The following is a 25,529-nucleotide window of genomic DNA, read 5'->3' as shown; positions in this document are numbered from 1 at the left end:
GTAAACCCAGAATAGTAGGCGATGGGAAGCGAAGGCCTCATAGGGTCCAGTCCCTAGTTTCTCTTCTTTCCTAAATATACTGTATCTACGTACACACGCGTAGTAGCTAGCTAGCTAGCTAGCTAGCTATCTAACTAGCTTACATAGCGGACATACTATACGTAGAACACTCCTATCCTGTGACTGGGGTAATACTTCAAACGTAAGGCCTAAAACTACGAAGTGACAGTGGATGCTGGGATCGAGCGGACATCCTCTCGCTCCTACTGAATGTATGCACTACTGTACACGTATGAACGGTTCAGTCTCAGGTCTTCTCGGTCCTCGAGGCTGTGCGACCTTCATGCGAGGTTTGAGGCCTCAAAAGCTGGTCGCTCTTTTTTGAGTGGAGACTTATTGGATGGAATGGCGGGGTGCGAAGACTGCGAAGACTCCCCGTCAGCCTTGCTTCAGAAGCTCGACTCCGACGTCGTCGACGATACACGGACTAATCGGATAGTTGAAGGAGCCAGCGTATTAGGTGTAGAACTAAACCAGAGCCTCAAATATTCTGGCACTTCTCCTTCATCTAGTTTATCCATCCATGGCTCCTCTGTGGAGAGCAATACGTGCTACATACTAGTGCGAGGCAAGTCAGTAAGGTGGAAGAGATTTACTTCCACGACTTCCAAGACCCCTCAAGACCAATTAGTGGTGTTTAGGAGAGGCTGTTGCATCGAGCTTCGAGTAATTGCCTCATTATGGAGTGGTTTCGGCCATAAGACGGAAAAAACGTGTGTGAGAGTGATTTGAATATCGACGTCAAAAGAAGCCTCGCTCAAAATATGATGACCACGCCCCAGATATCTGTCAATTCTGAACCCAGTAAGTATCTTTACTCAACAATGGACCATTTCGTGACATTTTGAAGCTAAGGATCACCCGCCACGCTAACTAGCTCTGTCAAACTAATGGAAATGAACAAGATTTTCAATGCAATCGCAAATTTATATGGCTCCTTTTGATTGGTAAAAAAACCGTTTTCCAATCTATCTCTCCAAAAACCTTGGAAACCAAGAAATAAAAGTGATGCCTCGGTAGGCCTTTTAGCCCTGGCATTATCATCGAAATTGTCTAAAAAAAATGGGTCGAAACATTTCAAATGCGAAAACTGTCATAACAGTAGGCGTGGATTGTGCTTTTAAGTGCTACATTTAGTGATCTTGGCTCAATGGATTTATTCCAATAATAAATGCCAGGTAAATCCAATGGCTCATGTGTCCACGAATCAGTGCGTTAAGCTCGTGCATTGTGGCTCAGGCCTACAATTTACGGACAATATATCCTTGGACCAACCCAAAAGTTATTGACGATTCCATTGCGCGAGTAAAACTTTTTGTATTGCTTATTGTAAAGTTCCCCCGGGACTGAGGGAGGTACAATCCCAATTCTTTGCCAATTCAATTTACAATTCAATAGGAGCACAACGAAAAAGCTCGTTCAATTACTCCAAGCTAAGGCCCTCCATCGCTTTCAAACTCTCAATCTCGAAAGCACTTATCACCCATATCTCACTCTTCCTTATAGCACACTCCGGCATCTGCACTATAGAGGGCGTGCCATTGGGTTTACCTTCTACCAATAGGTGAACATTTTGTGCAAATCTCAGTCATAGGATCGTCTCTGTCAACTTCAAAAGGAGCATCCCCAGGCATCGTTGTGCTCCCTTTTCCATCTGATCAAGTTGTTTCACTCCAAGACCCCAATGAAGTGACAGCTAGTGTTCCAGTTGCTGTCACTTAAAATCTGCACAAATGTCTGGACACCTTATTTCGGACAGTCTTCGAGCCAAGACCCTCCGCTTTCAATCCTAATGGAAGAAATACCAGGTGTGTGTGATTAAGCTCAGCACTGAAGGTATGCATCGGCTTCTTCAGGAGGCACGCGGAATATACCAGGTTCTCCACTCCATTGAACCTTCGGCGGCCTTCGGATCAGGAGATTAGACCACGGCGGTCTTAACTTAATCAAGGCCCTCTTGATGCTAAAGTGAGTGGTGGAGACTGGTCGCCGCAGTAATACACTGTGGGCGTCGAAAGATGGACGCTGAGGACTATAACAACCATAGCAATAGCCATCTTCGGTGTCCCAAGCATTCATTTTTGTATAATAATAGTGATGAATCCGGCTCGAACGAGCCGAGTGAAGCCCAAGGTAATGAAGAGTATGTTCGTCGTGAGGAAAGGAGCCTAGATCTCAGTGACAGTGAGGACTTTCAAGATCGTAACGTGGACTTTAATTGCTCAAGAAACGGACAATCCCATCACGTGCATCATTCTCTTCGAGATTCGCCAGGTAACAACAACATACGTGTCCCGTATGATTTGAGCCTGATCGTCTTGGTTTGAGGTCTAAAATCAAGCGATCACAAGGGATCTGATCAATTTGTTGAGTCATCCAAGGATACATCGGATGTCCTTTACTTATGCCTCATTTTTGAAAACCTCATGCAAAAGAAACAATCTGCTGGTAAATTGCCTTTGCATCAGTAGGGTACGTTGGACCACATATTTTCTCCATCAATCCTGGATTGAATTCATCTTCTTTAAATAAGGAGGAAAAAGTTGGAATCCCATCATATCCGTCTGATTGTGGTGGCTTGAAACGCATCTCATTGGACAAAGATAGATAGGGCAAAGAGCTACTCGCGGTGATGATCTTCATCCAGGATATTTCCTCTCGTGGTGAACCTGTTGTCATTCGAAGATATCCATGATGGAAACTTCTCTGGAAGTTCAAGGCTTTTGTCTAAAACAGAATGCCATAGGGTTTCCCTAAACTTGAAATGACTCTCCCGTGAATGCTTTCTACCTAGCAACCCCCGTACAACCCAACCAGAATATTTTCATGGAGGGTATCCATTATTTCTAAAACAATGAACGGATGACATCAATGGTGTCTTTAGTTTTTTTCTACTTGCAATTGGAAGGTGATAGGGTTTTTGTGCCTTTTGCACAGAACTTGTCTGAGAAATTGGGCTCATTCGTTTCAATCGTCTTATACTCCGGAGAGGAAGAGGGGGGGTGCTACTTTATGACACTTGGTAGCAAATATGTCCAACCTTCAACATGTGGAAAAAAGATGATCATTCCTAAGGTGTGCCAACTTTTTCTTAAGAAACCGTTACTCCCATGACAATTTAAGCGGTGGATGAAAGTTATCAGCAAGGAGCATTACCCAGTCTATCCAAGGATGAAGCTTTTCCGATGGTTCTCAATGAATGCATTTTCTAGTGCAACTGGAGCTCGAGGCCAAGCGGTCTCGTCTCGTTTTTTGGAAGCTAGCCCACTCCCAACCCTTTATTTAGAATAAATACTTTAGCTCTTCTTCCCGCTCCCGGAAAATGCTTTCCGTTTCGAAACACCGAAATAACTCAAATTGAGGTCCCCTTCCTCGTTCTCGTTGCCTCTTGGCCCAGTCAGTCTGAGGATCACGAGCTCTTTTGCATATTATCATATGGAAAGTGAAGCTCTGAAATGTAAATTCTTATTAGCGGGAGTGTTTCGGTTCAAGACAGATCTTTGTGGAATCTGGATAAAAAAGATTACCATCACCCACTTGAAATAGTCATTTTTTCACTTAGTCAGCGCCTTGCATTCTTATTTGAGTGCCCAAAAAGTGGGAACCCATATGTTTCTTGGGAACAAATTGCGAGTTCAAAGCAATGAGAAATTGGCGGATGCTGAGGAGTTCGAGGTCTTTTATGGAATCAGACTGGTAGAACATCAAAGGCCACAATTTTAAACCTAGACATTTCCGACCTAATGCAGTTTAGTACGTACCCGCGTTGATCATTTACTGCCGACATCAGTGACCAAATGAAAACGAGTTTGTTCGAAAGCCCTTCCTGAAATGCTAATGAGGACGTTGTTCCGTAATGGATCACTTAAGCAACGTGGCCAGAGCCTTTGTTTGTATACGTACATGGTAATGCGGGAGAAGCAGCTTTTTTTAATAGGAAATACAGTACATACTGGGAAGGGGAAATCTTTGTTCAACGACCGAGTGCGCTCAAGGGGCAGACGACCGGAAATTTGGGCAGATTTCTGGATCTTTCAATGCTCGCTGGCCATTAAGTCCAACGAATAAGTAGTTCTTACACCGCAGAGCAATTTATCTGTTGTATTTATTCCGATTGTCTCATTACGCGCTCAAGAGCCTTAAACACCTGAGGGTTTGTCCGGCATTCGGATGGGGAAGCTCCACATACATACCTAGATATATTTCTTTAATGGATGTTAATACTTTTGAAACTGTGGCGCTTTGCTACCTTTGCTCGGAGTAGATTTAAGGGCGAATAGAATTGCACTCCGGCCTCATGTCTAGAAGCACTGTGAAATCCGTAAATGATCCAAACTCCATGCTGACACTTGCATTGTCATGGGCAAGTCCATTTAGGTAGAGTGGTGGGCCTCAGCTCTGGGGAAAACTCGATAATGATAGTGTTAATTGTTAATACCTACTGTAGGGTTGTTAACAACTCCGAAAAAGTGGTGGTTCCACCAGTGTTTGTGGAAGGCACTCAAGCACTCGGTACACGAAAGGTCTCATTGTCCTTCACCCATGAGAAGGCACAACATACTGACCCAGGAACTGTTCCACACATCCTTTCCTTTTGTTGATCTCAAACAAGTCCGCTTGATTGTGCCCAAGATCTCCAATCCAAATTCAAGTTCCGCTCCCGGAACAAGGAAATATACAGATCACTGAATGATGATGTAAATAGTTGGCTTTTGATGTGGTTAATGTTAAACCATCATGGCTCATTAACCTCACGAGCCTGAACTCATAACGCAATGGGAAAGGGCAAATATGTCTCGAGGAGGACGGAAACTGAGAACTCTCTCAAGTTTATTCCAAATCCAAAAATGAAAATGAAAGCCCGAGGCAAGCTCGTGTTCCTACAAAGTAATGGTTTGATATGAAAGTCCATGATTGGGTATGGACTATATTTTTCTGATACGCCATTACTTGATATACAGAATCTGTTCAATTCAATGCCACAAAACGTTCATGTGAGTCTCAAATATTGAAAAGATGAAAAAAGACTTTTTTCATTAAAGTTTGTCAATGATAACTGGAAAAAGGTGAGGATGATATTGTCACATAGAATTTTTATGGCCGTCCTTTGCAGGTTATGAAGGGGTCACAAACCCGACGTATTACCTCGTCAGGAGGGCATTTCTTTGGAGATCGGATGCAAGCATTTTCTTCCTTCTCTGTTTGTTTTTTGGCGTTGTCTCAAGGAAATGCAAACTCTTAGATGCATGTGGAGCATCTCCACTACAGACTTCAGTTGCATGTATATAGTCACCTAATTTCAAGGGTCGGCTGCGCACATTCTAAGTCTTGAATTCGGGGTGGAAACACCCAATGAAATGTTCCTTGAAGTCCTTCTCTCAAGCCCATACATGTTAGGATGCACTTCCATAAATCAGTGATGACTGAGAAAAAAGAGCTGCCTGATTGCCGCACAGTTTCTACCCTATACAGTATATACGTACAGTACGTAAAAGAAGCAAGGTCCGCTTTGACCTCTGCATGACGTCTTTGTAATGCTTGTAATCCATTCAGACAGATAACGTTGATTCGGCCCGATGCAGAATGGAGGGAAAACCCTGGCCATCGAATATGTATATTACGTATGGAACGTATGGAACGTACGTACGTGTAGTATCTACCCGTAAGTACAGACGCACACCAACGAACGGACGGATGGACGGATGGATAGACATGACCCCTTGGACTCACCATTGTGCTTAGGAAGTATTCACATCCGGCAAGTCATATCCTACTTGAGTTTCGAGTGCACGGTAATCAATATTGGGTCCAGAAGTGTGCCAAGACGGAGGAACATTTCAAGGGGCTATATTAGGGAAAAATCGTTGAGAAGCAGATTTCTGAGCCACGAATGAGATTTATCTTGGAAACGATGATGATGGTGGGTTTGAATAGCTACGAGAATGGAGAAGCCGAGGGTGTGTTCATTGTAAAACCGGGCGATTTTATTAGTACTTTGAATCAGATAAAAGCGCCAAGGATGCAGTTACTCGAAAAAGGGCCCAAGATGCAACTTGCATGACTGATGAGTCCTTTAGTATCAGCTCAAAATCCTTGTTGTATTATGTTCGTGCAAAAAAAGCAAAACATAACAAAGAGAATGAATGGATCGGGGATAAGTAATAAAAGTCGGATATCACAACTGTACTCTAGGTTTGGAATGTACGAGGATCAAGAAAACTGAGTTCAATTCAACCAGAATAAAACCGATATCCGATTTTGGAATGAAGCTCTTTAAAATATCTTGCTCTTTGATTTCATGGAGCCAGCCAGCATGATCTGCAATTCAATCACAAGATCTTTCAAACCGTTAACTTAACATCTACTGCAAGAAAAAGAACTAAAGTAAGTCCTACCATGAGTTCGACTCAGAACGATCGAATGCGTTGCTATGCGTAACTATCAGTAAAGCAAGGGCTCCTGTCAATTTGAAACCCTTCAACGTTATTTTTGTTTATCATTAGAAGCAAAATATTGCAGATTTTCATACATGTATGCTAGGAAAAGCACCAGGAGCATTCATTTTGAAGCCTTGGCTTCCAATTGCGATAACACTATCCGAAAAGCCCGATTAACTTGAAGCCACCTTATTGATTCCGAAAAGCCCAATTAACTTGAAGCCACCTTATTGATTGACAACGTAAGATATTTAGAATGCCCCAACTGTTTTATTTTCCAAGCCATTAGAGGGATGAAATAAGGAAACCTACATGCACTATATGCACATGAGTATTCCTGCACGGTAATCAGCTGTTCCATATATATCCGTCCTTGAAGATTCCAAAAACACTTGATAGACAATTTTCAAGTCTTGACAATGGCTGGTTGGTTTCTCTAAACGTTGCTTTGTATGGTTCGCTTCGTGTCTGTGCTCCATTCTTGAACGTCAGGAGTTGTTCGTCTATAGGGAATACAAAAAAAACACGGCTCTCACTTCTGATCTAGGTTTGATACAAAGGCAACGGCAGACCAAAGAGATGGATCCCTCTGTCGCTTCAAGATACATGCTATAATTTCCGTAAGAGTCTCAATTTGAACGAGAATCCCTAGTGATTCTGCCTATCACTGGTTTAAGGCTTCAGAACCCCAGCCGTGATCTACGAGTCCGTACGTACAAGGTACACATGGTAGTTGTCTTGTTATTGAGATCAAGGGTGTAGAAGCGAAGCTCGGTGTGGTTCTCATTATCGAACAATTTGCAACATCATGTTGTGGCTTCCTCAAAACACATCTTTTAGTTCGAGCGGATGTTTAAAAAGGCCCCCTTCTGTTTGGCAGACATTGGTTTCTAAGGAATTAGTAGGGCTCTTGAGTGTCGCTCCGCATGGGGACCTTTAGATTGGACATGTTGAGTCTCCCAAAGTTGGATTGAGAAAACACTTTTGATCCCTTGGAGACCCTGCCATCTCAGCAGTGGCCCTTGGCCTCAAATCGTAGCGGAAGTGGCTCTCTGACCCGGATATACTATCCTCCTCTCTTTCTTCTTTTCAGGCAAACATCGTATGGTGACCAAGACTAAGCCATGGTCCATTGACGGGGAAAAGTCCGTCACGGTTTTGGAACACGGTCCCAATGTGTCGTCTCAAACGGTTCCACTGCCCTTGGGGAGTCATGTTCTGACCATGATGCCCAATAACCGGAGTTGTGCCAATGAATCTTGGGCGGTGTTGGGCAACTCCGCCCCTAGTTCAATTGAGGCCGGACGCACCTTGTCTTGTCCCGTCTATGGAAATACGAGACCCGAAGACCCGTCAATCAGGCACGCCTCCATGTCCACGGAGCGTCGAGGCAAGCGAAGTCGATCGAGCTCCTCGAGGAATCAGAAGAAGAAGAAGAAGCGCAAGAGGAAGCAACGGAAACGCCCCCGCCCATTTTGCATGTCCCAAACGATCGAGAACTTCCGGACGTTCTGTAACCAGACGAGTCTTCACGGTTGGCAATACATCGCGCAGAAACACAGTTCAAGTGCAAAACACGTGTTTTGGGCCATGATTGTGAGCCTTTCAATGGCCACTGCCTCGTTCTTCCTCTACAATAACACGATGGACTTTATGGACGCCACGGTAAGCGAGCACTTTCGGGATTTATTACCTCTCCACGATTACTGTCACAACGTGGACCAGAGGGACACCCGTTCCCCGGTCACACTTGAAATAAATGGTTTTGGTTTGTACGAGTACACTACCTTCCGTTTCAATTCCCCTTAAAAGGCAAAGTTCACTTTGTGAAATGCTTGAATCCAGGATCTTAAATACTGTGAATCCACTTAATAAATGGCTTGAAAGCAAGGACAGGAAAGGAATGAAAAATGTTATTAGATCTTCTTGACATGGCTTGACATGGCATGTATCAGTTCGACACTTAAATCATTTCTGATAGATTTAGAGTTACTGCTCTTGTGTTTTGGCTAACTTTTGGACCGCCGTAACAAAAACTTGTCGGATGATTGTCAAAAGATTTCATCTATTAACACCTACACACATACAATAGCACATCGCTTTAGAGGCAAGAAAATCTTGTATTCATTCTTGAACGTTGTCTTGACACTGTGGTAAAAATACCCTTTAGAGTTTTGATGGAAATTCCCAAGCACATCTTGGCATTTTTCTCCCTCAGAAAATCATGGAAACAATTTTGATTTTATTGATTTATGAAATTCTAGTCCACATAAAAAACTTACATACCTAAAAACATTATAAAAACTAAAATTTTCAAAAACCTACTCAATGTAAGTTGGGAGCACATTTAGTTAGCTCTTGAATCTAATTTACGATATCATCTATTTCACCGCTACTTAGTTACATCGGATTTAGTGGTCCAAATTTCATCGTTTTTAGCCCCAAAATGCCCCGGTTATATGTTAATTCAATTTCCCAAAGAATTAATATCGATTTTCAATATCACAAATACAAAAGAATATTTTTCCTCTTCTTACATAGTCTCACAATAGCTAAAAATACTATATAATGTCACTTAAAACAAACTAAAAGTGTAATCTTTGAAAATGTGTTTTGCAATCATCATGTGTACACTTAGTTATGCATTCACTTGAATTCTGAAGACAATACATACAACAAACAATGTTTTAGATTTTGTCGTTACTTGAAGACTTTGTTGAAACTGATTGAAAATAGCTTCTTTAAGGTTTCATTGATATTTGTGAAATTTTCAGTGACCACTCAACGAAATGTACCTTGGACGCTTTTAAAAATCAATTTTGAAAAATCTGCTTTTTTGAGGGTTTTAGATATGGCTGTACAAGGTTTTAAGTTTATTTGAAATTATGCAAGAAATGGAAAAATAATCTTTAATTTTTGCGATAGTGAAAATCGATATTATATCTTTGGGAAATTGAATTAACATATAACCGGGGCATTTTGGGGCTAAAAACGATGAAATTTGGACCACTAAATCCGATGTAACTAAGTAGCGGTGAAATAGATGATATCGTAAATTACACTCAAGAGCTAACTAAGTGTGCTTCTAATTTACATTGAGTAGGTTTTTGAAAATCTTAGTTTTTATAATGTTTTTAGGTATGTAAGTTTTTTATGTGGACTAGAATTGCATAAAACAATAAAATTAAAGTTGTTCTCTATGACTTCTTGAGGTAGAAAAATGCCAATTTGTGTTTGGGAATTTCTCTGGAAACTTGATAGGGCCTTTTGAACACCGTGTTAAAGTACACAACGCTAGCTGAAGAAGGCCAATTTGACAATTGCAGTATCTGCCAATTTTCCAAAGTAGGAGTATTTTTTGAATCTCAATCTTGTGGAAACACAAAGGCCTAAGAGGTCCATATAATTTTGCAACGTTGCTTGAGATTGATGTATGCCTTCCTTTCTCTCCATTTCATTGGCAATCAAATCTGATCTCATGATCTTAGATGGAGACCAAAATAAGATGGCTGGCGAACTTGTATCAAGACGGTCGATTCGTTCGATCGACTGTATCCTAAAATAGCTTCAATGTTCACTTTACTGCATGAACAAGCACTCATGATCTCCCATTCCGATCCAAGTCGTTAAGTTTATGCGTTGGACTATTCCTTATATCTGAGTAAAAAAGATATGCATGACTTATTGCAGGGTTTGATATCAAAAGTACACTTTTCCAATGGTGACCTCTTTTTTCTATGGTCGTGTCAATCCCTTTCAATTTGACATTTTGATTCATATCAAGTCTGTAAGATTGTCAAACGAAAGGGAGAACCAATCGAGTTTTTGCTGAATATTTTTAACGGAGCCAACAGAAGCGTGAAATCGCCTCAGTTCAAGACTCCGTTGGAAAGAAAAAATCGTTGAACCTGTGAAGCATCACTTAATTATTCCGAAGCCTACAGGTTAAATATGAGGTTGTCAATTCTAGCCTTTACACAGGATTCAGAATCCCTGACATATTCAATCTCTCTTTACATCAAGTACAAAGTTAGAATCCTTTTTTGGAAAAATTCCGACCTGTTAAGTAGTAGTCTTGCGAAGTCAAATGTTTGACAATCATCAGGTGGATCCTTCTGGGTGTCTCCAATTAAAAACTTTGGCTAGTCCTAGAATTCTGTTGACTCGGTCCTCCTCCAACTTTCCAATCTCGAAACTTCAGCAAGTGTTTTCAAGCTCCTTGTTGGCCTTGAATCCCTAGGCTGAAGTCTGGAGCTGCTTCGCTACTCTCTGAAGGTTTTCGATCATCTATTTTCCACATGGCCGTGCTGAGTTGTGTCTAAAACCACCAACAAAGAGCAAAACAATACTTGACTGAAACCATTTCGTTACTAATGTTTCCGTCCAGAAAAAAAACATGTTTAACTTACTCTTGATGTTGTTCGTTCGCTTATTTTTTTCGTTACGGAGCCAAATGGCACATCTCGCGATCGGCCTGCCATCTAAGGGTGAGTGTCCCAATGAAGATATATTCCCGCTCTTCCATTATCACAACCATTATCAATTTTTACCTCAATAATGACCCCAGATTTGCCCATTTTTTTGCCCATTAAGTGCCCAGCACTTTAGGTAACCACTCATCCTGTAATTCAAATACTACAAGGGAATTGGACTCGGCCAGGCAGGGATTGAACCAAGAGTAGTATACTGGAAAGCGGGCCCTCTACCAATGCGCTACGGTTGCTAGCCTTATCTAATGTTGCTGTCAAATGATGTCAAAGAAAGGTCCTGAACCAAGTATCAAAATCTGAGTAGGGAAGGGATTTCGCCTCTGGCCAAGTCATTCATTTGTGAAGTCAAGCGTCACTTTGTTCAAGACACTGAGCTCTGAGCAGACCGTTTCATGAATGAATGGAAAGGGCCTTCATTAGGCTCGTCGGGTTCTGGCTCTAACTCACTCAAAGGTCAGGCAGACCTCAAGGTGGTATTAATTTTTAAAAAGGATCCCTTATGTGGAAACTATTTTGCCTTGGAAACTAAATTTCCAAGCAGTAAGAACAAGAAAACTCTCGTGAACTACAGCTTGTCAAAAACCCGCCTTCATTTTCATTGGTTAACTTGTGGTTTGCTTGGTCTTGGTTGCTATTAGATTGAGATGGTCAGTTGGCTTTTTTTCTACCCATGACGTAAGACCTTGATGTCCCGGTTAAGGAGAAACCATCAAGGCTAGCTTGTCCCAAGCGTGGCACTTTTGATCTCACATCAACTTGAGAGTTGGATGCTTTGCCCACATTCCTGTCTTGTCCACAGTGAAATACATAGTACGCCAGATGATTCTTATTTCATTCTAGACACCTCTAATTTTGTTGCCAACGTAATAAGGGCAATGCCAGCCAACTACCAAGTTAGCTCGAAAGGCTCAAAATACTGAGTAACAGGAGCTACTTACTAAATGAACGAGAATGATTGGGGTTGATGAAGTGGGTTGCCGAATGACCAGACACTGATGATGATTTAGTGCCCACCATCACACGTCTTTTTCACTGGAAATCCCTTTGGTCACCATGAGAAGACTCTGGAGTTGAGAAATCATCCAGCCGGTTTTCATAGATTTCAGGTTAACTACCACGTATGTGGAATAGGTTTGAGGATAGCCACAAATGATCTTGGTCAATTAGGCGCATAGCTTATTTTCAGTTTCTCCCAATTATGTTAAGAGGCTAGTGTAAAGCTGTCTCAACTTTTCGACTCTCTTCTGTTAGTCATTTTTCCAGAGGAAATGGCGAGCTGAAAGCTCCACGGCAGCACTCACATACATACGGTATATGCATTGTGATTGTGCTGTGTATTTGATGCATTCGTAGTAGACAATCTGGAGCGCTGGCTAAGTAAAGCTTGTAGATTTCTAAAGTGGGAAGAACGGTGCGTCCCAAGCAATGCCATTGCATTCACTCCCAAGGGTGAAAATAGGTATAGTGTGTATGAAGGGAAGCCCGGTGGGATCTTTCTTTGATATTCTCCCAATCCCAAAGCATGCTTGCATAGAGAGATTGTCAACGTGTATAGAGACGTACAATAACTCACAAATGGAGTGTGAAAGCCTAGCATGAGAAAAAAAGACGGAGGGAGTGAGAGTTCAGTCAGTCATTCAGCTTTTCATCGTATTGAGCAAGAAGCTCTTCCTGGTTTTCATCTCCTCCACTGCCTGTTCGAAGTTAGCCTTTTTTCATAGAGCCCTAGGGGTGGGTGGAGCAAGATATGGATGATTGGAAAGGTCTCGATCATCATGAACTTGAACTTGGGAGCCAAGCTGGAGTCTAAATACAATATCCCAAAGGGAAGTGCTTCGAGTTGGCGAATTTCGAAATCAGTTGCCATACCATACACAAGAGGCTCAAGTTTGCCAGTGCCGAGTGGTGCATTTAAGCTCTCAGTTAATAAGTCTGTGGGTGAGAAAAAGAGAGATCCCTTTCATCCCAAATGTCTTCCCAATTCACGAAGGAAGCACTCTTCCTTGATCCAAATCTAGTAGCGTAACCGCGAAATCAAAGTGGGCTCTGTGGGCTCTCTTCTCGAACCAATGAAAATCGAAGACAAAACCGAGGGGAAAGAACCTCTTCATTGAAGCATTGAATCAAGATTCATCACACGAGCACAGACCACCATCCCGGATCAGAGCCTGGGTGCGGGTAAATGCCTCCAAAACCAGCTCGTCGAGTGATTTAATCACATTTTATCGAGATCATTTAGTGCTCACGGTGAATGAATTATCGAGACCAGCGAGCCTGAAAAACAAAATCTCGCGCATGGAAAATGGATGCAGTCTTTTTTTTTCAGGGGGCAAAGAAACTGTGATATTTCAAGTGAAACAAGGCCGAGTAAAATGCACTTAATTTTTTCCGCTTTTCATATCTTTCGTCCCATAGGGAACCACAACCAATTCCAAAAAGAGCACAACATGAGGAGACAAAAATGTGAACGCCGCTGAGGCTCGCAGTTTCCAGTGGTTTTTGCCCTCGTCTTCTGGTAGATTGGATTGAAACGCAACACATACAATACATAGTACATCATATACAGCTTCATCCTTGAGAAGAAGATGAGCTACTATCTTTCCCACTCTCTTTGTTCGGACTAACAGCAAAAATCCCTAGCGCATCTTCTTAAACTTGGCTTTGGTCGTATTTCCCTTGAAGTGAGTGAGTGAGTGAGTGAACCCAAATTAAAGCACTGGTTCCACCCAAAAAGTCATCTCCCTAGGTTTCTGTTTAGTCATACAACGGGCTTAGTCCAAACCAAATTTCTTTTAAACACATCTTTCCAACGAGTCAAAACAACCTACCCTGTTTTACCAATACAATGGAAATGAATAGCACTCATCCAAATTTGGCACATCTCCTATTTGACTTCTCAAAAGCGGGATTTACTTTGGCTCACCCGTCCATCAGCCTCAAAAGTATTTGACATCAACCACAGACCTGACTCTCTCCAATCACCCCCAAGTTCCTGCCTCTCCAAACAAAATGGTTCAAGTGTTTCAAGTCTGTGATGCCAAGCACTGCGTTGTCGTACATTGTGGTAGATAAAACCACCTTGGCCCCAATGAGAGAGAGAGAGAAAGAAAGAGCTTACAAACTTTGTCTACTCTGCCCCCAGGCCAAAAGATGAAACAATCGGACTGACAGACCATGAAACACATCCATACATATGTACACTCAGACACATAACATAATCATAGTAGAGAACTGGTCCCGTGGTCCACTTCACTTCCATACAAACTATTCCTGTGATCATGAACAAGATAAGGACCCACCGAGAAAGTCTTCATGCTTCAACGTTCCAAAGTTGAAGCTCGTGTCATTATCTTCTAGTAGTCATTGTCTCTACACCAACATGAGCTGGTGGTCGAAAGAAACCATGGATATTCGTTGCTTTTGAGGTAGTTTGGAGTCTGGGCAAGCTTACAAATTGTTTACCCACCAAATTCCTCTCCTCTACAGAAAAGTGCTCTTACTATAGAGGGTAGCCCAACTTTGATTATGAAAAAGTATCGTGGAAAAACATTGTTGCTTTTCTCTTTGTCTGAGGTTTCAAGTTCAAATCAGATTTGTTCCATGCCCGTTGAAATAAAATCATGCGATGCAATTTAGAGGAGAAGCTCTGGCTAGCCATAAAATTATTTTGCTTATTTATGAATCGGGAACACTTTGAATTATCCTCTTCAAGGCTTAAATGTGCATTGTATCATTTGCCTAAAATGGGCCGGGCATGAATGGACAACCAACATGTCAGATATGTCTAATATTGAAGTTAACTCCTCGAAATGAAAACATCTATTTATCTATTTACTTATTTATAAATCATATAAACGGAATCACGAACAAAGTCTAGAAATGCGCTTGGCACGGCTGGAGATTAAAAGCACCGAATCCACCTTGATCAGACGACGTCAATAGAAGCGGGTAATTGATTGTTCCACTCGATTGAACTGCCCTTGCTGGGTTGGCTGGCCATCATTATATTGAGGGATGAAGCCTTTGAAATATGGGGTCAATATTACGGACCAACCGTTGTTGGAAGATGAATCACGTAAGTTTAAACCTTGTAACCTGTGCACACATGCTGCATTAAAACGGGACAAAATGAAGAACAAGTAATTTCTCAGTATCCAGGCAAGACAGAACGAAAAAATATATTTTATGTTCTTTCGTCATATGACAGCCATGGTGACGACCTCTACCAAATACTTCATTTTCTGCTCGATTTCATGTCGCGGTCAAGATTCCATTTTGGTTTTCCAGTGAGATCCTCGTCTTTTGTTCATGTTTTTGAACCGTAAGCATTGTTCAATAGAGGATGAGGTGTGAGCTGCCTACCAATTGTGAACTTGATGTTACACAGCCATATGTTGGATACGTATTGTACGTACATGGTTACGTCCGGACCGAAACTGCCCACCTTTGTTTGGCATCTTTTTTTTGGTGACCACCTCTAACAACAGCAACAACATCGAAGGCCACTCAAAATGAAGCGTGCTTCTTGAATAGCAATGAATGACGCTCTATATTCAGTACTTGCAAGTGAAAAGTATTGATCTGCAAAGTCCTAGCCACCAAAAGTCTCTTTAAAAAGAACACACTTGCTTGGCCCATTTGGCAAATTTGAAAGGTGCATCATTTTGCACAATTGGTCAGAATTTGATGCATTTCAGTAAGGTCGTGTTGAGATGTCGAACTTCCCATCTTCCACTTGTTTTTTGTCACTTTGGAACCGTTGAAAGAGACAAATCACACTTAGGAGAAAAAAAACCTGTTAGCAAACGTTGGCAAGAAAGATAGTATAGAGCTCCATATGCATCATGTATAGACTTGTACAGGGTGGAAATTAATCAAGGGCCATCTTGGGTACCTTCTGAAGATTTGCTTAGCGATATTGTGGCAAAATTTTCATTCCAAGCCACTATTAAAAAGTCCAATTTCAGCCAGAAGGAGATTAGTATCCCTCCGATAGTTTGGCAGCCAGAAGATAAAACAAGGGAAAAGTGCATGTCCAAAAATATCATTAGAGTGCAGTCTTGACACTAGAGTCAAGCTATAGGCCTTGTGAAGGCTGGCAAGAGGCCTTGGGAAGTGGGGGATGCTTTCAGTTTTCATCCTCGAACCATTCAAAAGTGGAGAACTAAGCTCAAGCATGGTGAATCATTTGAGTCGTGTTTGTGCAGCTAAAATATCGAAGGGTTACCAAGCTTCATTTGATCAAAATTAGATCATTTCTGATACGGTACGGTTTATTTTTTCAAATATTCCCACACTTCCTGCTCTTTTTGTGGACACTTAACCGCTTTTAGGAATGCTTGAAGCCACAAAGTAGCAGAAAATGAGATTAATCCCAAACAATGAAGAAGGTTGACATGAGTTGCATAGAAATTTGATCAAGTAGGACTTGTTGAAGAAAGTAAAGATAAGTCTACCTATGAAGACTTGCTCCCAAATTCTACATGCCTGTGAATGATGCTCAAAAAGGAGAAATGCAGTCTTCACTATTCATCGAAAAGCAAATGACAAGATATTTGGAGGAATAAAAATGTTTGGGTTCGTGATTGACATCAAATTGGGATAATGATCATCATGCTTGATTGACTGACTTTTGCAGACATGTTCAGACAAGTGTGAACATTGGCGCAATTATGGAAAAGCTTATTCACCATACTAATACGTGGATGGAAATGGAACAAGGAAATCCAAAAGAGCAATACCAAAATTGGTATACGTAAAATTGGTTGCTTGCACCAGTGTTCCTATATGGGGCCTTTACTTCTAACGTCAGACAGCCCAAACGAAATGGGGAAGAGACACGGCAGATTGACCTGGGTCACTAATTATACATAAGATTTTGATGTAATTACAAAAAAACTCAAGCGCATTAAAATTCAATAAAAAGGAATCGGCCCTATAGGCCCTATATCTGGTAGAGGCTTGCTCATAAGCGCTCTCTGAAGTGCAGAAAGTAAACCATATTTCATTTAGCGTTAAAACCCCAATATGTCCCAATATGGGAAATTGAAGGAGGAAAGGAAGATGACGTCATCTTCAAATTTTGAAAGTTCGCTTGTACATTTGAGGCTTAATAGCTCTCTATTAAGGGATTAAATTAGAGTTTCAGTTCTTTTATCCATTAAAGGAATAGTTCATGTAGCAATGCATTTTTAAGACTGTCACAGTTTTACTCCTCAAAATGCATAAAAAATCTGTTTTACCGGAAAAAGTTGTTTATCGACTTATTTTTCATATTTTAGGATTTTCAATTTTTACCATAGACTTTTTGAAACATTAGAAAAGTGTTTGGATTCATATTGAGATGTATATCTTGCCTTCTTAGTACCTCTTCCCTTTTGTAAAGTGTCCCAGTGACCTCCCAAAATTTGTGCTGACATCAACATGCAGCTACTACTTCAATGTCCCAAGTAAAACATTTAATTTCATGCTAATATTTTTTCGCATTTTTTGCACTGAAACTTAAACTATAGTACTATTATGGGGCAACAGATAGGCTCCTATGCCATAGTTTGCCACTGACCCTAAAAATGGTTTTATGTTCCATATTCTGCTCAGAGAGTTCTTTTGACACTAGCTTTTGTCAATATTTTGTTAACACTTGCATGAAACAGTGAAATGNCATTTTTTAAACTGTCACAGTTTTACTCCTCAAAATGCATAAAAAATCTGTTTTACCAGATAAAGTTGTTTATCGACTTATTTTTCATATTTTAGGATTTTCATTTTTTACCATAGACTTTTTGAAACATTAGAAAAGTGTTTGGATTCATATTGAGATGTATATCTTGCCTTTTTAGTACCTCTTCCCTTTTGTAAAGTGTCCCAGTGACCTCCCAAAATTTGTGTTGACATCAACATGTAGGTGTTACTTCAATGTCCCAAGTAAAACATTTAATTTCATGCTAATATTTTTTCGCATTTTTTGCACTGAAACTTAAACTATAGTACTATTATGAGGCAACAGATAGGCTCCAATACCATAGTTTGCCATTGACCCAAAAAATGGTTTTATGTTCCATATTCTGCTCAGAGAGTTCTTTTGACACTAGCTTTTGTCAATATTTTGTTAACACTTGCATGAAACAGTGAAATGTAGTGTAAAAACAGCCCGTGAGATGTGGTGAAGGGCTTTCCAATCCATTGGCTTTGTGCTCAAATGGCGCATTCAGCGTTATCGTTCGAGATATCCACCGAATCCCAGATCAGGTGGCGAGAAATACTCACCTTGGATATTATTGCTGCGTGAGCATTTATTTCAGGGCAGTATGCACAGATCTAGATTGCCTTGGCTTTTGAAGTTATAACATTTAGCTTCTGGTCAGAAACAACAACCCAAACAGTTCTTATGAACATCCTGGAAATGGAATCCAATATCGAGGTGTCAACTTTGAGATTTGAGATTTGAGACGATGTGTCGATATCTTGCTTTTAAATTTCTAGTACGAACAATAGACGGACTTCACACGCATTAGAGGAAAAATGAAGCCTTTCTTGACATAAGGTGTATAAAAATCTTTGGAATTGGGTCAATCCCGAGATGTGCGTGCGGTAAATGGCATTCTGGTAGAATTTCCAAACGCTATGACTCGATATCAAATTTAGTATTATTAGTTGTGGAGTGAATAGAATAATGCAAGCTAGTCAATAAATCCCTTTCCTGCCACAAAGAAATTTTACCGTTGAGGATAAACTCAAAAAGAGGGATTTCATCTTTTCTCCAAGATAAGGCTGTAAAAATGTTTCGGAGATCTGTTCCAGGGAGCTACGTATCTCATTAATGATTTGATAACGAAAAAAATAATACATTACAAGAAACAGACTCAAAATTGCACCAACAAGAGAAATGATTCATCTTAGCCTCAATTTTCAGTCTCAATTTTACGTCATCCCCAACCATTAAAAACACCAGGGGAGTCCATTGAAATTGTAAACCTAATGCAACTGAAAAGGAAACGAAATGAAATGGAAGAGCAGACGTCTTACGTAAAGAATTGGGCCTTAGTTGTCCAATATCGATCTTGACACGACGTAAATGTGTCACTGTCATTGCACGGTTTTCCCAAAGATACTCTTTTCAATTGCTAGGGTCCTGGTCCGAGAAAAGATTTCATTTTGCACCTCTTCGATCACCAAATAACGATCTTCAATCAAATTAAGTTGGTTAGACAGGCTGAAAGAATGATTGGAATGTGCATTGAGGCAAAAACCACGGGGCTCTGGACCGGCACTTTATGTGTGCAACCACAAAAGCACGACCAATCTGCTGATCAATTATCAATCCAGACATTTTAATGGCAATTATCCTTTTTTCCTACCCACCACCCACACTTGGTGTTTTCCGATCAAGGGCATCAACAAGTAGAAACATTCTCTTCATTGTACATCAACATCCTCCTCGAGCATCTCATGAAAGATTTTCCACAACACTGACAATTTTCTTCAACGTATGCACATGCTCAGAACCTAAACCTCATAGACGTACGTATGTGTACGTATATGCGGTCTATGGAGGAGTGCGTTTCGCTTCTTCCGTGTCTCATTTGTTTTCGATCCTCGTGTTCTTGTGTTCCAGGTGGTGACCACCGTTGACACCATGACCGTTCCATTGACCGAAGTCTTCTTTCCTTCCGTGGTTGTTTGCAACATCAATCAAGTCCGGAAGTCGTTCTTCCAAGAATTGGGGATCTATGATAATGAAACCTTCATCCGACAAATCTATTACGACTATATCGAAGGCAAATCGTCCAACTCTGAGAACCTCTATCACAAGAAAAACGATGGAGAGAAGATTGCCCTCCACGAGAAGATCCTCAAGGAGTATCTCGAAAAAATGAACGAGACCACAGAAGCTGAGCAATCCATCAATTGGGTCACACACCAAAAGTGCAAGGACATGTTCATTCTCAGCAAGGTAAGTTGAAACACGTTCGTGCCAAACACATAATATCCACCTATATATATACGATACATACTGTATACTGTTCACCCAAATGTGCTTCGCCGTTCAAAAAGAAACGTGTCAGACGAAAGGGTTTCTCGGGTTTCGCGAGTGTTTATATAGAGAACTTTTCTAAGGCGATTGCTTTTGGCCTTTTCCTTTGTTTCTTGGCCTTACTTTGATCCAAGGCTTTCAGCTCCAATAACCTGAAGTGGCCATCACTTTAAGTGAAAGACAAATAGGCGAGAAGTGGCCGGTCAATCGTGCAGAGGCCAAGTAGTCCAACCTTGTAGCCAATTATTGGAATCTGATTTAGTTCATGATCGATACTTACCATCAAGCTGCCTTCCAAAGCAAATCAATCAAGAATGAATTATGGGAATAACATGGACAGTTACACTTGCCTCTTTTTCCGATACATCAACGTACACGTGGTGTTTCACCGCCCCAAAGACCAAGGGGCCTGCTTTCTTAAGCCTCAATTAAAAAGGAAAAGATTCCCGCTGTCAATTATGGAAGAAAATATTTCTCCCTCTCCCACGATTTTTGAATGCAACATACTGACTGACACGTTTCTCCCTGACTCGTTCTTTCCAGTGGAATTCTACTACAACCTACGGCTTTGAGATTGATCGTGACTTTGGGACTGATTACGGCATCTGTTGTTGGTACACTCCTCAGCTCAACTTCTCCGAGATCCTGGATCACATGCAAGAGCACAATTTAAGTGATCCCCATTGGGNTCCAATAACCTGAAGTGGCCATCACTTTAAGTGAAAGACAAATAGGCGAGAAGTGGCCGGTCAATCGTGCAGAGGCCAAGTAGTCCAACCTTGTAGCCAATTATTGGAATCTGATTTAGTTCATGATCGATACTTACCATCAAGCTGCCTTCCAAAGCAAATCAATCAAGAATGAATTATGGGAATAACATGGACAGTTACACTTGCCTCTTTTTCCGATACATCAACGTACACGTGGTGTTTCACCGCCCCAAAGACCTAGGGGCCTGCTTTCTTAAGCCTCAATTAAAAAGGAAAAGATTCCCGCTTTCAATTATGGAAGAAAATATTTCTCCCTCTCCCACGATATTTGAATGCATCATACTGACTGACACGTTTCTCCCTGACTCGTTCTTTCCAGTGGAATTCTACTACAACCTACGGCTTTGAGATTGATCGTGACTTTGGGCTACAGCTACTACGACGAAGGCTCAGAAGGCCTGAAAGTGGCATTGGTTCATCATTTGGATATGCCCATCATGAGGCAGACGGGGTTTCATATTGCCCCCGGGACGGAAAACCAGATCGCTGTCACTCCGACACTGATTCAAACATCCAAAAACGCCATGCTACGATTCACTCCAGCTGAGCGCGATTGCTATTCTGAAGATGAGATCTCGCTCAAGTACTTGCCCCGAGATCATGGATATCGTTACGAGATGAGCAACTGTCTCTTTGAATCGGCCTTTGAAAACATCCTGAAGCAATGCAAATGTTTCCCGGGTAAGAGGGCCATTCTGTAGATTTGTACCTTGAGAGAATACGAGAAAGCATCACCAAGAGACAAGAGAAGGAAGATCTTTCACTTGAAACTTGGAAGAGACACGAAAAAGGTCCCGAGTGGATGGAGACAGAAGCTGAAGTCTGATTTTCATTCTCTTCAACCAAGCACTCGAGATAGTCGTTGGGTGGCATCTAGTGAAATGAAGCAACTCAGGTTGTCCATGCTCTTAAGATCGCTTTAGGGAAGTTAGGTTGTCTGCGAGTTCAAGTAAATACCCCTAGAGCTCTATCTGTTCTGGAGAAGAATATTATCATTCTGTCGAGCAAACTTCCCCTAAAGTTGGGGCACGGTAAACATTCCCGAGCCAGAATGCCCATCTATCCCATCACATCTTCATAAGGTGTCTCTGATAGATTTTTCAATTGGGCCCAACTCTATGAATGTGACTCACTAGTTACGATTCACATTTGAACATTTAAGATTGCCCTCCTCACACGACGTTCTCCTTTCGTTCCAAACGCACACGCGCACATTGCCCGGGATGGCTCTCTGGGGGGATTTCGTCCCAAATTTGAGAGGATCCCAGTTACTTTCTAATCCAAGCATTACATCATCGACAGGAACCATATCAGGGATGCGGTGGATTTAGGCCAACCAAAAATTGAAATCCAACGCCCAAGATCCAGTTCCAAGTCGAGAGTCGTCGCCAAGGCAACCCTGGAGGCTTTTTTTGACCATTGCAAAAGTCTGATCGGGAGAAATGGTCCCTCCCTTTGGTCTCTTCTTCCGTCTCCTGGTTGCTCGCAATGGCAAATTTGTTTCCATTTGTCTCTCGTTTTGGGACAAGCAAATCAACCATTAGGGACGTCATCCACCCGATACTTGTTGCCCAAATGAGTCGCTGTACAGTACAAGCTTTGAGAGGCATGCATTTTCAATCAGGGGAGTTCAGAAACCCGACTTTAATGGACTTTGCTCATCATGCTGAAGGGGCCAGTAGAACTGATGGAACACTTTGCCAGCTGGGGCGAACATCTGATATGCATCTCATAACAAAAGTGTTTCTACTTTGGCCGATTGGATGCGATGAGGTTTAAAGTTTTCAAAAATTGCAGTATCAGCGTTCGTGTCATGAATAACAATTCCTATTCTTCGACTCCCCATTTCATTTCCCGTGTTCCTGGTTCACAAAACGGGGTCGCTTTTCTCGTGCAATATTTGAGTGAAGAGGCAAATGAAACAATTTTCACCGAGCCAAACTTTCACGAGAGGGCAACTTTTCGAGAGAAGCGAAAATAGTTTTGAGACACAATTTGCATTTTAAGCACTCATTCATACATGGTTCATTGCTTTTCGTTCGATGTCAAGCGAGCTCTTCTCTCTCGCCCACCAATTGTTCATTCTGTCATCATCCAAGTTCTGGGACAGTGTTCCAAATGAACATTCTTCACCCTTCGTGGTTCAACTTCGGAAGAACAATGTATTGTAAAGACCTGCCAATATCTATCTTATTCGTACTCTATTACGCCTCTCAAAATGGTCTTCCCAAAAGTATCTGATCTTTTCACTTTTGTCTTGAGCACATTTTATTAGACCAACTATTCCATTGTACTGCGTTAACTTTTTCAACCTAAATAGAAGCCGATAAAAATGGAATGCTGGAAAACTTATGTTGCCCTTTGGGAGCATGAAGATACATGGAAGTTCCTGATTCTGCTATAAGTTTCAACATTCTTCAAAAAACACACGTAAATTTTACAAAGATTTACGCCATGTCAATTCTTCATAAGCAATGACAACTGGACCTCATTAACCATGCACGTAGAGACCTGTACTGCTTTCGTACGTCATAAGACTGCCAGACTCTTCGCTACAGCGTCTTTATTCATAGAATAGGGGAACAACTTTGAATAGATGACTTCTCAAGGCCTGTGAATGTGAGCGAGATTCCTCTTTTGACCAGGTCAGCATTCTGGCATCTCAGCCAATTGCAATACAAGCGAGGTTACTCGACTTGAAGAAAGGTGTTCCTTGGTAAATCAGGCTTAAAGAAAGACGGTTTCACGTACCAACACTAATTAATATTTCGACTCAACTAATTGCATATTTCAAAGTACCTGATCTTGCTTGAATTAAATGTCGAGCTTTCCAATACCAAAGCTAGGAAAAGGTTTCGGAGCGAAGCGAACCATTACCTTGTGAGTATACTTAACATATTCCCTTACTGAAGGTCTTTTAGTTTTGACCACAATGCTCCCAATAACCATAAAAGCCATTCCTCCTGGCCTTAGATGTGGGTAGGGTATGCGTGGCCATTTCTTGCAGTAATTTAAATCGCCTGCTTTTGTGTTCGTATATTCAGGTATTGCACATGGCCTTCAATGCCAAATTTGGTATCCCAATATTGTCGGCCAGTGCTTTTGCTATCGAAAGGTCAGCATTTTTCAGTTTTCACCATTCGTTCATATTCATTTCTCCAAAGTTGGGAAGGTTTGCGAGATAAAGCAGATGATTATATGGAGTCACTTCGTTCACACTAAAATTAAATGTTTACTTTTGCAAAATGATGAACTTGCTGAGGTCAAGAGACTTCCACCCGAAACAGACATCAACCCCATTTGCTCGTTTTACCGTCAAAGTGGCTCAATTCATTCGTACTACTACAATATTTTGCAGGATTTCATACCATGGGAGGAGAACACGCCATGGAGCACTACGACGTCTGCATTGGTCCCAACTTGACTTGCATGAACGACCTAATGAACCGCATGGGACAATTTGACCACGTGGAATACAAGGGCAAGCAAGTGAAATGTCGCTCGAGCTGCGAGGACCAGATCAATTCTCTGTTTGTCACGACATCCTCGTACCCAAACCGCAAGACCTTGATTTATCGCGAGGAGTTCTGCATCCTTGCCCGAAATCTCGTCGAGAAATGTCGAGGACCCAAACGGAAGCCTTTGGAGAGAGAATATCCTAACATTTGTGGTGTGCTTTCGCCCTTGGAGACCATTGAATTCTGCAATAACAATAATTGGGACATCCGGAGACACACCATTCCTGATTGCAATAGCACCTACTGTCCAATCGAAAGTTCAATCTTGGAATATGCCCGCGAAAACTTGGTCATGTTCAACATCTTCATCAAGGACCCTTACGCGAAGCGATTCCAGAAGGATGAAAAAATCACCAAAACGTCGTACATCGCCAACTCGGGAGGTCTTTTGGGCCTTTGCATGGGGTTTTCGCTGATCTCTGGAGCTGAGATTCTCTTCCATTGTTTCTTTGGCGTGTTCTCAGTGCTCATGCCGTCCAAGATGAGACGAAGACACAACTACTTGAGAAAATACTGTCAGACCAACACTTTGGAAGACATAGATGAGGAGGGCGATAACGATCCCGAAGACGATGAGGACAACGATTGCCTCTGCCATCCCCACGGAGAAGGCGAAGAAGAGCAAGTCTGTTGCTGCCACCATCATCATCATCACTATTGTTGTTCAAGCAGCAATCAACATGAACTGGTACTCGCGGGTGAACCTAGTTCCCAAGATGACCACCTGCCCGTCCCGCCCCCACCCCCTCCAGCCTATCCAAGTCTTGCCTCTCACCAGCTGCCGGTCATAAGTGACTCTTCAGCTTACGATTCTCCTGCCTCGAGTGCCATCATGAACCACAACTCGAGTCTCGGCAATCAGGAGATGCTGCCCCTCAATCTCATGAACCATTTGGGCAATGGGCGGGATTTATCTTTGACGGTTCTGGGGCATCCCAACCATCACCAACAATGTGCTCTGAATTCCCGCGCCCTTAAGGTGGAGTTGGGCAATGCGAACCTTCTTAACGGGAACATGGCCAAGATGCAGGTTGGGCCGGAGCGAATCATATGATTCTTGACGACCTCAGTTGACGAGTTAAAAAGAAAGTGCCTCCTTAGAAGTGTTGGAGTTCCGTCAGGGAAAGCGATTTGGCGCTTGCAAGCAAGACGGGTTTGGCGCCAGAGCCGGCTTCCACGTCAACCCAAGGCAGTTGATACAATAGTGTATTATATTCTGG

General features: G+C 41.8%; 1 protein-coding gene across 1 annotated transcript; it reads left to right on the top strand.

Moving 5' to 3' along the window:
- Positions 1–356: 356 nt before the first annotated feature.
- Positions 357–25,529, top strand: LOC131879406 (uncharacterized; the record flags this gene model as incomplete). Its single annotated transcript, XM_059225720.1, is given in 7 exon segments — positions 357–864; positions 1,567–2,334; positions 7,591–8,162; positions 19,602–19,940; positions 20,565–20,776; positions 21,111–21,472; positions 24,150–25,529. Coding segments are annotated over 6 exon segments (2,955 nt in total). The 5' UTR covers positions 357–864; positions 1,567–2,078.

The sequence above is a fragment of the Tigriopus californicus genome, chromosome 4, assembly GCF_007210705.1.
Source record: "Tigriopus californicus strain San Diego chromosome 4, Tcal_SD_v2.1, whole genome shotgun sequence".
NCBI lineage: Eukaryota > Metazoa > Arthropoda > Copepoda > Harpacticoida > Harpacticidae > Tigriopus > Tigriopus californicus.
This window is presented reverse-complemented; position numbering and strand designations above follow the sequence as displayed.